Below are 12,083 nucleotides of genomic sequence, written 5' to 3'. Positions count from 1 at the left end.
TTAAAGTCACAATGTAAAGAGACAGAAGAAAGGCAGTTGAGAATTTTGTCAAGTAATTTTTGTTTTTAAATTACAATTTGCCACTTGCTCACTGTACGCAAGTCATGTTGTTAACACATGTGTCCAAGACTTCAGCGTAGAGTTGTAGATTCTTTGGTTCCTTTTTAAGCTATCAAAACAGAAAGGGATCATTTAACTATGAATGAGCCAAAGAATTTGGATTTATTGCTAAAAGAAGAGTAGGTAACGTTCATAATTTTGTGCTCCATGCCATTATGATGTGGAAAGTGGCAGTAAAGGAAAAAATGCAGCTGAATGACATGGCACCACAGATAGAAATTAACACTTATTTTTACCAGTTCATCATCATCCATCATTTCCCTTCCTAGCTCAATCAACTCAAGATGACAAAAATGTAGTTGTAGAATTGAATAAAGTGCATCATGTGAAGAATCATTAATCATAAAGAATGTTGATACAAGAGTAAAGGTTGACAGGGAAATAAACTGATTGATTGATAGTGAAAAGTGCAACATGTGGGGAATATACTGAAATTTATTGATAGTAAAAAGCATGTGTGAAATATGCTGTGGTTTATTGATACAGAAATGTGCAACATGTAAAATATATTGATAGGGGGGAAAGTGTAACATGTGAGAAAACTAATGCAAAACTCTATGTGCAAATATTCTAGTGTCATATTCCAAAAGTATATGGAATATATTGTAAAACAGTTAATTCTTTCTAGTAGCAATTGACTCTTCAAACAAAGATATAAGAAAATGTTTTCCAATACATCTGGAAGGTGTTTTACATTAAGAATGGTTGCAACATGACAATAAATCATTATCATTGATATTTAACATCCATTTTTTCATGCTAGCATGGGTCAAACAGATTTCAATGAGGCAGATTTTCTAGGACTGGATGCATTTTTTGTTGCTAACACCCATCTGTTTCTAAGAAAGGTAATATTTTCCTATAGTCAAACATGCTTTTTACAAAAGATTGAAAATGAATGACATCACTTGCATGCTGGTGACACTCATTTACAATTATCACATGATATCAGGACAAGGAGACACAACTACACACAAACATTATATTGTATTCAGTTCAATGTATGACTACTACAGTATGAAATAGAGCTCCACATAGCTTATCATTATCCAGTCAGTTTCCAGTATTGTGATTAGCCTATCACTGTCCTTGGTAGGGTTACTAGTTATGATATACAGAGCATTTGGACGGAAAAATTAAAATTAATCCTAGTATAAATATTTAGCTCCTTTGAACATTTCACCATTGCAGTTATTTCAACTCCAAATGGATTTGGATGCCTAAACGCAATGGATCATCAGGGAAACAGTATTACATTCTGTTATAGAGATTTAATATCTAAAGTCAGGCACATGGTGTGGTAATTTATAAGTATTTAGAGAAGTGAGTGGAAAGAAAGCAAGAGGTGGAGAGAGAAAAAAAGGAAGAAAAGACTGAACAAGAAAGTATTAAGGATAAAAAGTAAAAGTATACTAGTAAATAAATAAATTATATATGTAAATATATACATAGAAACTAATAATTTATACTTATGTTTATCTTAATTTTCCCCTATATGTATGCATGTATGTCATCATCGTCATTTAACGTCTGCTTTCCATGCTAGCATGGGTTGGACGATTTGACTGAGGACTGGTGAACCAGATGGCTACACCAGGCTCCAATCTGATTTGGCAGAGTTTCTACAGCTGGATGCCCTTCCTAACGCCAACCACTCCGAGAGTGTAGTGGGTGCTTTTACGTGCCACCGGCACGAAGGCCAGTCAGGCGGTACTGGCAACGGCCACGCTCAAAATGGTGTATTTTACGTGCCACCTGCACAGGAGCCAGTCCAGCGGTACTGGCAACGATCTCACTCGAATGTCTTTACACATGCCATCTGGTACAAGTGCCAGGAAGGCGATGCTGGGCACAGGTGCCATTGACGGTTTATGTGTGTGTATATATATATATGAAGTTTTGACAGGCTTCTATAGTTTCCAACAACCAATTCCATTCACAAGGGATTGGTTAGTTTGAGGTTATAATAGAAAATGAGATACCAAAGATGCTGTGCAACTATACAAAACCTATACTTCCACACATTTGTGAAACAAACTTCTCAAACACCCAGTTATGTCTGAGCATAATGTATTATTTTAATGAGTAAACCCAGATATAGAACATTAAGAGTAAATGAAAACACACATTTTTATGGAAAAGAAAACAAGTTAATATTTCAAAATTTTATTTTAATGAGGTATTTATTTTATATATTTTCTCATCTTTGATGGTAGTTTACCCAAAAAACAGTGGGTTCATTATTGGAATGTTCTAGTTGGTACATTGTTACCCAGCCTGAGGTTTAGATAAAATACTATTTTGTATAATTTTAATATTTGTTTATGACATTAACATCACAGTAGTGATCCTAAAATATTCCCACTGGTATTTCTTCAATGTAGAAATATATTTTAATTATACAATGAAGTATATCAAGTTTTACAACATTGAAACCCTTGATCTTTTACTTCCCATAAGTTGGATAAACTGACAGTGAAAGGTTCTCTGAGGTCTTTGTTTAAGCTGTCACAAAAATCAATTTTGTTGATATTATTGTCATAGCAAGCAATTTCAATGATCATTTTCAGGAAATACCAAGATGGAAAACATGGTACAAGAAATAAGGAAGGATCCAAACCCTTGGATTTGTGTGATGCTAAGGATTTTACCATTTGAAAAATATACTTCAGAAAGATATCAACCAGCTGGTTACCCACTTCATAGGTGAGTGTGAAGTTCAGATTGGTTTTTCTCCTCAGCAGAAGAAAGAATGAAGGACAGGGTTAGTGGTTTTGACTAAGAGGCTACATACAACTCACATACTTTTTCCATGAACAATGACATCAACAGTATTCTTTAATAAGACATCCCAGTGTCTTTCAACAACACAAAGACAATCATTACAATTATCAAGGAGACAGTCATGTATCTCAGCCTTTCAATTCATAAACAACACTCAATGAAAACCTTTCAGTTGCTACAACACCAAGGTCACACTCTTATTTCTCATGGTGACCCCCACATATATAACATTGCCAAAATGACTCTACAAATATTAGGGTTCCTCTCAAAGATTAGTAAATGCTTCAGTCTTGGTTAGATGTTCACCCTCTAAAGTAAGATTTATATTGTAATACTGCTCACATGTATAAGACAGTGGTGCTTCTACACATACAAACATCCTAGACAACATCAAATAGAAAACTGATTGGCAATGATTTACTCAGCAACACTCTATACCTACTAACTTACAGACCAATGAATTGAGATCTGTGTGATAAACCAAGTCTAAAATAACAGATCGATTTTTTAGCCAAGACAGTACATGATAATGTCAGTGGGATAAGATGTAGTTTGTGTTTGTATAACAATGTAGAACCACAAGTAAATATAACACTCTATTCAAAATCTGTCATCTTGCAGAACACTTTTCACAGGTTCTTGAGGTATGTAGTTTGATGTGTGTAGTAAGGTTATTAAATACAGATAAATGATTTGTGAGAGTCATTTCTGGCCAATTAAGTTTAGGTGGTGAGTAAATCATGTAGTTGTGTATGCACTAAGTTTCTTTCCTCATTCACTTTCTATTCACTATAGTTCTTGAGTCTACAACACAAAGTTTAAGATTATTGTTTTTGGAAACTTTTATTCACTGATGATTTGGCTGTAACAACAGAATAGTGTTGCACAAAAAATTCCTAACTTGGAAGAATGGTCAAGAGTATAAAGATCAACATGTCAATATACAAAATACTAGTTGAAACATAGTCCAATATCCCAGTCCTTTGTGGCTTGATAAACATGTATGGTGTAATTCAATACTATTTACAAAAGCATAAAGGATATAGGGATATTTTGTCAGGCTGAAAGATGACTGGAAGTTCAGATGTTAAAGAAGTTTAAGAGCAGTTAACAGTAGCAACAACAGCTATATGTTCAACAGGACAAATATTCAGTGTGTATAAAAAATATATTGTATCCTCAGACAGACTACCAGTATGGAACAAAGAATAATAAAACATTGATGATGATGATACTGAGTGCTGAAATCTATTACACTAATATAATATGAACAGATTCACTAACTACTGCAGATTCTTAGTGATGGTCTACCTCTTGTGTGGATACATCTGGGTTGAATTAAATAATCACTTTTAGTACAAGTTTCACAATAGATATCACAGTGGTGTGGTCATTTTCTGTATGAATATATTTCAGTTGTGATAAAGTACCACTTAGTGAGAATGTTTTATTATAGTTTTATAGCTTTTCTTCTGTGTGAACACGTATGTGGGAAGACAAATGACACCTTTTAGAAAATGTTTTACCACAAATATCACAGTGGTACGGTCTTTCTCCTGAATGAATATGTTTGTGGGAAGACAATTCAGTACACTTAGAAAATCTTTCACCACAGATATCACACTGGTATGGTCTTTCTTTCTTGTGGAAATGTTTGTGGGAAGATAAATCATCACTACTAGAAAATGTTTCATCACATTTGTCACACTGATATGGTTCTTCTCCTGTGTGGATACGTTTGTGGGAAGTTAAATTACTATTTTGAGAAAACTTTTTGCCACAGATATCACAGTGGTATGGTTTCTTTCCTGTGTGAACAAGTTTGTGGCATGATAAATCAGAATTTCTAGAAAATGCTTTACCACAGGTTTCACATTTATAAGGTCTTACTCCTGTGTGAATGTGTTTGTGGCGATTTAATGAACTTTTTCTGGTGAATTTTTCACCACAGATATCACAATGATGTGGTCTTTCTCCTGTGTGAATATATTTGTGGTAAGACAAAGAACCACTTACAGGAAATGTTTTACCACAGATATCACAACGGTAGGGTCTTTCTCCTGTGTGACTACGTATATGGTAAGACAAATGGCCTCTTGTTGGAAATTTTTTATCACAGCTGTCACAGTGGTATGGTTTCTCTCCTGTGTGAACACGTTTGTGGGCAATTAAGCTACGACTATTGAAGAATGATTTACTACAGACATTACAATGGTATGGTTTCTCTTCTGCATGAATAAGTTTGTGTGTAGATAAATTACCTTTCCGAGAGAAATATTTGTCACAGATTTCACAGTGGTATGGTTTCTCTCCTGTGTGAATACGCTTGTGTGAAGATAAACTAGCATTTGTGAAAAAGTTTTCACCACAGATATCACAGTGATTCTGTTTTTTCCTAGTGTGAATACGTTTGTGGCGAGTTAAACTACTCATAGTAAATTTTTTACCACAAACATCACATTGGTATGATTTGGAGTCTGAGTGGATTAACTTATGCTGTATTGAATTTTTTCTTGATGTGAATAACTTCCCACATATATCGCAAGTGAATGAATCCTCTTCTATATCTTCTGGTGTCTGAGTACAGGATTCAATAGTCTCAGGCTCTGCTTTTTCATCCATAATTTTCTTTTTTAATTTATCTGTGTGATGATGTCTTAACTGCAAAAACAAAAATAACTTCAAGTAGATTTATTAGGATGTAATCTTGTAATTAATACCCATCAACAAAAGTGTCATGAAACTATCTCCAATTAATAAAGATATACCCAAATATCAGAGTTTTAATATATATGAAATTAAAATTTCATGGCAAATTTAAGTTTACAATCTGTAGAAAAAAATTTCCAGTAAATATAATGAGAAATTTCTCATGATCTCAATTCCAAACAAATATTTCACATCTACTAAATCAAAGTTGTAGAAACAGATTGCTGGCTTTATGAAGTTATTTTCAGTTTACAAAAGTTGATAAATATGTTGATAATCTTCAATAAAATATTTTTAATTCAATGTTATCAGATAACCTGAAATAAAAAGACAATGTAAGAAATAAGGGACAATGAAGCGTTAATATGAAGATTACTGGAGAAAATACTTGACCGCAGGTATTAAAAGTTAGAATAGTAAGAAAGAGTCAGAAAATATTTACAAGGAAAAGATACTCTGATGTAGAGATGTAGTGATAAAGGCTGTGAGAATTGTGTGTGTTCATTCCAAACAGATCTTAAAATGAACAAACTGAAATGTGACCAACGGGTACTATTTGAAGCCCAAAAGGACATTTGTAGAACATTTTAAAATTATTACATATTCCATCTGACCCAGGCAAACAAAAACACTTACCATTTTATATCCATTTCTCCATGCTTACATAGTTTGGAAGGGTCTTCTGCAGCATAATGTCTCGCCACTTTTTTATTTTTTTCTCATTTCTTTGAGGTTCAATCTCCTGAAATCGGTCAACACTGCTTCTCCCCATGTCTTCCATAGTATCTACAGCATAATAAATACAAAATGGATTACTTCATTTGGCCCAAACTTTGGTTGTCTTTCTCTTCAGATATATTTCAATTGATTCCAGGAGATAAAACATTATTGGCTTATATTAACACATATATGACTTTCAACCAAAGTAACAACCAGGTAATCTGTTACCACTTATTAAGATAACTGCCAACTTTATTGTAGTTTGGAATGCTGACAATTGTAATTCCCTCTTTTTATCAGTAGCTTCTTAAACCACTGAAACATTAAAAAACAAGTCAATTGATCTCTTCCAATCACTTCTCAAAAACTGCTTCAATTTTTATACATGACCAATTACATAGAATATCATGACCTTGTATAGTGACATTCACAGCTGTATATAGATACCTACTATAATCACTGTGAAATATGACATCAGATTTATCATCTATTAAAACTGACATATACTGACTAAGTCCAGCAGAGACTAAACCACAAATACTATCTCCATTCTGAAAAAGCCACATGAAAGATGCTGCAACTACAAAATACTAAATATAGAGTCTTTTTTAAAAAAGTATAACTTACAAAGAGGGGTATCACTTTCAAAATTATAAATCAAAAGTGACATCAGATGGACACAGTGAAAAATAAATGTTTTTTAACAGATAATTTGCTTTAACATTTTAATGTTTACGTTAAATTAAAGCTAATTACAATATATTATAATGTATAATATATATAAACAGAATGTTATAGTAAAAACAATATATATTACTCTTCTCAATTTCTTCAATTATAGATTGTAGTTTGAAATTCTTGTTAAAATTATGCTTAGCAATCTTGATTTATTCTTGTGCTTTTGTCATTATTTCATACTGAATGAAAACATTTATTTTCCTACTATTCTTGTATTTTGGAGCCATCAGAAATGCTTCCTGAGAACATCAATATCAGATGTGAACTTTGCCAATGTCTGAATTCATCTGAATTTTCAACCAAACCAAAGGTGAGAAGCAGGTCAGGTCTATATTCATGCATTAGTCGAGCCTTGCACAATAAACCAGAATTATCACATTCTATTACAACTAGACTGATTCTGAAGTAATTTTCAACTTCATAGGTTTAAGGAGTTGCAAAAGTTTGGCTTCAGAATCAGAAACATTGTTGGTTACAGTTGGATTCAAGTTTGAGTCGACATCACTTCTACTTAACATTTCAGCATGAACATAAGTTTCTAAACTTGTTGTAAGTTACATTTAGAAGTTGAGTACACAAACACATCCTATCACTGGAAATATGATGAACCATGAAGAATATCACTGGATTTCTATTTGATGTACAAATGGCTGCTGTAAATTTATAAAATAAAAATATCAGACAAGGATTCACTGGGGAGTTTGGCTACTCTAGCATGTCAACCTCACAAACACTCTAAAACATTTTTAGAAGAGGACATAAAGTCAGCTGACACCTGAGTTCCCAACATAGTAGAAAAAAAAAGACAAATTCATAATTCTCAATTTTCTCAAATTTCACAAGACAAGTACACATAACCATAGTGTCAAAACCATAGTGATATCCATTAGGTCACCGATGATGAGAATACATATTTGATATGCTTGTTGTCTGAATCTTTTATATCTTAGAGCCTCATTATTCTGAGTTGTCCTTCATTCCTATGAACTTGTTAAAGGGTTTGTATTATTACATATATTGATATTGCATGATTGTCTTCATTGAGAGTCTTATTATGGTAGAATAATAATTAAGGGCTTCTAGTTTTTAGTTATAGACAGATACACATATACATACATAAAAATATGGTCATCTGAACTTTTTGATGACTCAAAGTGCTCACAACACTTTTGCAGTGCCTGTCCTCATGCTTACATTTGGCCAGCTAAACTGGTCCCTAGGAGTCAATGAAATACAAAAGCTGCTCAGTGTTATAGGAAACTTCAACATCAATAGAAACGTAGACAGGTTATACATCCCACACAATGATGATTGCCATGGTCTTAAATCTGTATTGATGTCATACGAAGCATGTATTGTGACACTGAAACATCTGCAGCAAAAAAAAGGAAATCAGTGACTATCTTGCCCCAACTATGAAGCCAAAACATAATTAGAATAGCTAATGAACATGAGGATAGGTATGAAATAAGAGCTGATACAGATCTCTCTCAAATGAGCATCCAAAAATGTATCTATCAACACAAAATAAAAACACAGACCAGTTCACTGAGAAGATAGTGATTACTTGACACAAAAGACACAAACTGTAGAAGGAACTGACACTATCAAAAGTTTGGCATGGAGTACCAAGTTTATGACATCTCACTTTGAAGGCTACTTCTATGCAATTCAAGAACAAGAGATCCCCACCAAGTACCTGCAGCATAAAAGGCAGAAATCATTGACAGACAACAAATATAGACTATTCAAAACCAAGAGTGAAGACATCAACTATATTATTGTCAACTGCAAGAAAATGCCTTCTACCTATCTTCCCATAATGTATGATGCAATGCCCAGAACTATCTGGAACAAAAAAGGAAACACCAACAGATGAAGCTGACTATATTGAGACTGATAGGTCAAAAGAATATTGCCAGAATTTGAAATTAAAACAACCACCAAGTTAAAACACAACTAGGCAGATATTTTGTGGGATGAAGAGGAAAATATATACTGTCTTGTGGAGATCAGCTGCCCTCTGCGACACCAGTGTGGACAGGAAAATACAAGAGAAAGACGATATCTACTGACCACTGGCAAAAAGTTTGCAAATCCAGTACTCAAGATACATTTTTAGCTTCATACCTACTATTGGAGCAATAGGTTACATACCAACTTGTCTGGAGCAAAACTTGGATTCTTTGAGTCAGAAAATAACTCCTTAATTCAGGCACTAAAAATGATCACCATATTTGAGACAATAAAAATCTGCAAGCCCTTCGTAAGATTTAACGGATGAACAAACGAATATGCTGCTACCAAGGAAGTGGCAGGTCAAAAAACTAGCGAAAGCATACATACTTCCAAACCATTCTCTCTAGCGAGCGGCTGCTGGCTGTACAGTACAGTGCGTATAAGTATGTAATGATGGATGGATTCTGCTGCTACCACTTGCACGCCGACTATTATGTATGTGCGTGTATGTGATGATTGTTGTTATATGTGTGCGTGTGCATGAGACATAATGGTTTCAAATCTTGGCACAAGACCAGCAATTTCAGGGGTGAAGGTTAAGTCGATTACATCGACCCCTGTGTGTAACTGGTATGTGTTTTATCTCGAAAGGATGAAAGGTAAAGTTGACCTCGGCAGATTTTGAACTCAGATCGTATAGACGGACGAATGTGCATGAGACATAATACACACCTTGCCGTTACTTGTATAAGAGTAGTTTGTGCAAAGTAACTTTACTTATAATGCGGAACAGAAGCCCCCACTTCTTTCGCAATTCTTTTTTTTTTTTTTCCTGTTTGCTTTTGTATATTGTATTCTTTTCGAAAGTAGGTAAACACAGAGTAAATAACGACGTTGAAGAAAACAGATGAAAAAACACAAATTCAAATATATTTCCTGGAAACTATCTTAACTCAAGAGTATGAATGAAGAGAGAATGAAGAAAAGAAATAAAGAAATAAAAGAAAACAAGATCTTGCAAGGAGCAGGAATAGTGTAGATAAAGTAGGAATGTAAACATAAGAGAGACTTTGTGTAAATTATTATATATACTTACATAACAATGTAGTTATAAGATGAGATAATGAGAGATGTACTAAAGTAGTGGAAGTTGAAATTGATGAGGACATTGATAGATTGAGCAGAACTTTTATCTACTTCTTATAGAATATCTCTATTTTCTTCTGGTTAATAAACGAGTTCAGGACGTGATTGGGTATTACTAACACAGTTTAAAATAATTAACAGAAATAACACAGATGCAATGTTTATTGATTTGGCGATGAATGGGGTTGACATACCGGAAGTGTCAATAATGGTATCGAAAGAATTCGCCTCTAATAACCAGAGAGTTTTATACACTAGAAACAATCTTGTTACTTTGTCCGTAGGTCTTTCATTTCTGTGTTTATACATAATATCCTTCTTGTTAAGTCATATTTTAGCGTACAGTTTGAATGAAAGTAATATTCGAACACAGAGAATGATAAATATAAACGGTGCACATTGCGATTAGACACAGCTAAAACCGCTGTAACTTTTTTATTTTTTCATTTTGGTGATTTTCGCTTTCGATAATGTGTTCTACATATCACGGTCATGCGATTCCCACGATTTCCAACTTTGGGTGGAATACTCATTTGTCATGGTTTCTTTTGCCGCTTGAATAGGTCGTATTCCCAAGGAGAATTGAAGGATTCAGTTTCGAATCTGAACCAGGGTGAGACAACTGCAGATTTGCTGTCTAGTTTTATCTTGACAGACAAACAAACAGATAGAAAGTCAATTTCATAAATATTCAAAAATATTAGGACAGTGTATCATATAGCCAACTAGAAACTATGTTTCTTGGGGCTAAAACAACAGTAACATCGTCCCTTTCAAGACAGCGACATTATGTTGGAAAATAGCCCTTACTTTAAAGAACTGTTACTGAATGTCTCTCTTTGAGAGATTTAGATATAATAGTATTTCTATATATGTATGTATGTATGTGTATGTGTGTATATATATATATATAGAGAGAAACAAAACGAACTGAACAAGCGTTATATCAAGAATTATATTTCATACCGATCCCATAACGTCTATACACATTGTCTGGAAAGTTTTGCAGATGAAAAGCATCTCCAGGAATTCGTGGCCAAGGGACATAACTCTTGATAAAACCCTTGTTTAGTTCGCTTCGTCTTTTTTCACAGCACCCAGGAACCGGATAGGTTTTTTTCTCTTTTTTTTTTTACTTTCAATAACGAGGGCAATCGCTATGCTATTTTTTGCGTACTCGCTAGCCCTCTTGAGCACACCGTGTTACTTAACCGTGCTGTTATCTTACATATGGATTAATACCAATTGCGAACGTGAATGTATCATGTATCCGTAAATAAGTACACTCTAAAGCATAGAGCAGTAATGTATTACTACGGCACTATGCCGGTTACGACGACGAAGGTTCCACTTGATCCAATCAACGGAACAGCCTGCTCGTGAAATTAACGTGCAAGTAATTGAGCATTCCACAGACACGTGTACCCTTAACGTAGTTGTCGGGCGAGATTGAGCGTGGCACAGTGTGACAAGGGTGCCCCTTTGAAATACAGGTACAACAGAAACAGGAAGAGTGAGAGAAAGTTGTGGTGAAAGAGCACAGCAGGGTTCGCCACCACCATCTACTGGAGCTTCGTGGAGCTTTAAGTGTTTTCGCTCAATAAGCACTCAAAACGCCCCCGGTCTGGGGATCGAAACCGCGAGTCCGCTGCCCTAAGCACTGAGCCATTGCGCCTCCACAGTAATGTATTAAAAGTAATCGAGTTTATGTCCAGTCGTAGAGTGACCAATGGTTTTGCATCCACTAAGGCTTTAGCCTCGTGGACGTCTCGTCAGGTTCTAAAGCCGGCTTTAGAGTCTGACGAGACATCCACGAGGCTAAAGCCTTGTCATTACGAAACCATTGGTCATTCTACGACTGGACATAGACTAAATTGCTTTTAATATATATATATATGTGTGTGTGT

General features: G+C 34.5%; 1 protein-coding gene across 1 annotated transcript; it reads right to left on the bottom strand.

Annotated features, from left to right (window-relative positions):
• Window positions 1-2,270: 2,270 nt before the first annotated feature.
• On the bottom strand, window positions 2,271-11,281 carry LOC106872818 (zinc finger protein 678). The gene is made up of 3 exons (XM_014919937.2): window positions 10,127-11,281; window positions 6,250-6,399; window positions 2,271-5,565 (listed from the first exon to the last, which is right to left on the bottom strand). The coding sequence occupies exons 2-3, from the start codon at window positions 6,250-6,252 to the stop codon at window positions 4,363-4,365; spliced, it is 1,206 nt and encodes a 401-aa protein (XP_014775423.1). The 5' UTR covers window positions 6,253-6,399; window positions 10,127-11,281; the 3' UTR covers window positions 2,271-4,362.
• Between the last annotated feature and the right edge of the window lie 802 nt (window positions 11,282-12,083).

This window comes from Octopus bimaculoides, chromosome 7 (assembly GCF_001194135.2).
Source record: "Octopus bimaculoides isolate UCB-OBI-ISO-001 chromosome 7, ASM119413v2, whole genome shotgun sequence".
In the NCBI taxonomy this organism is placed as follows: domain Eukaryota; kingdom Metazoa; phylum Mollusca; class Cephalopoda; order Octopoda; family Octopodidae; genus Octopus; species Octopus bimaculoides.
This window is presented reverse-complemented; position numbering and strand designations above follow the sequence as displayed.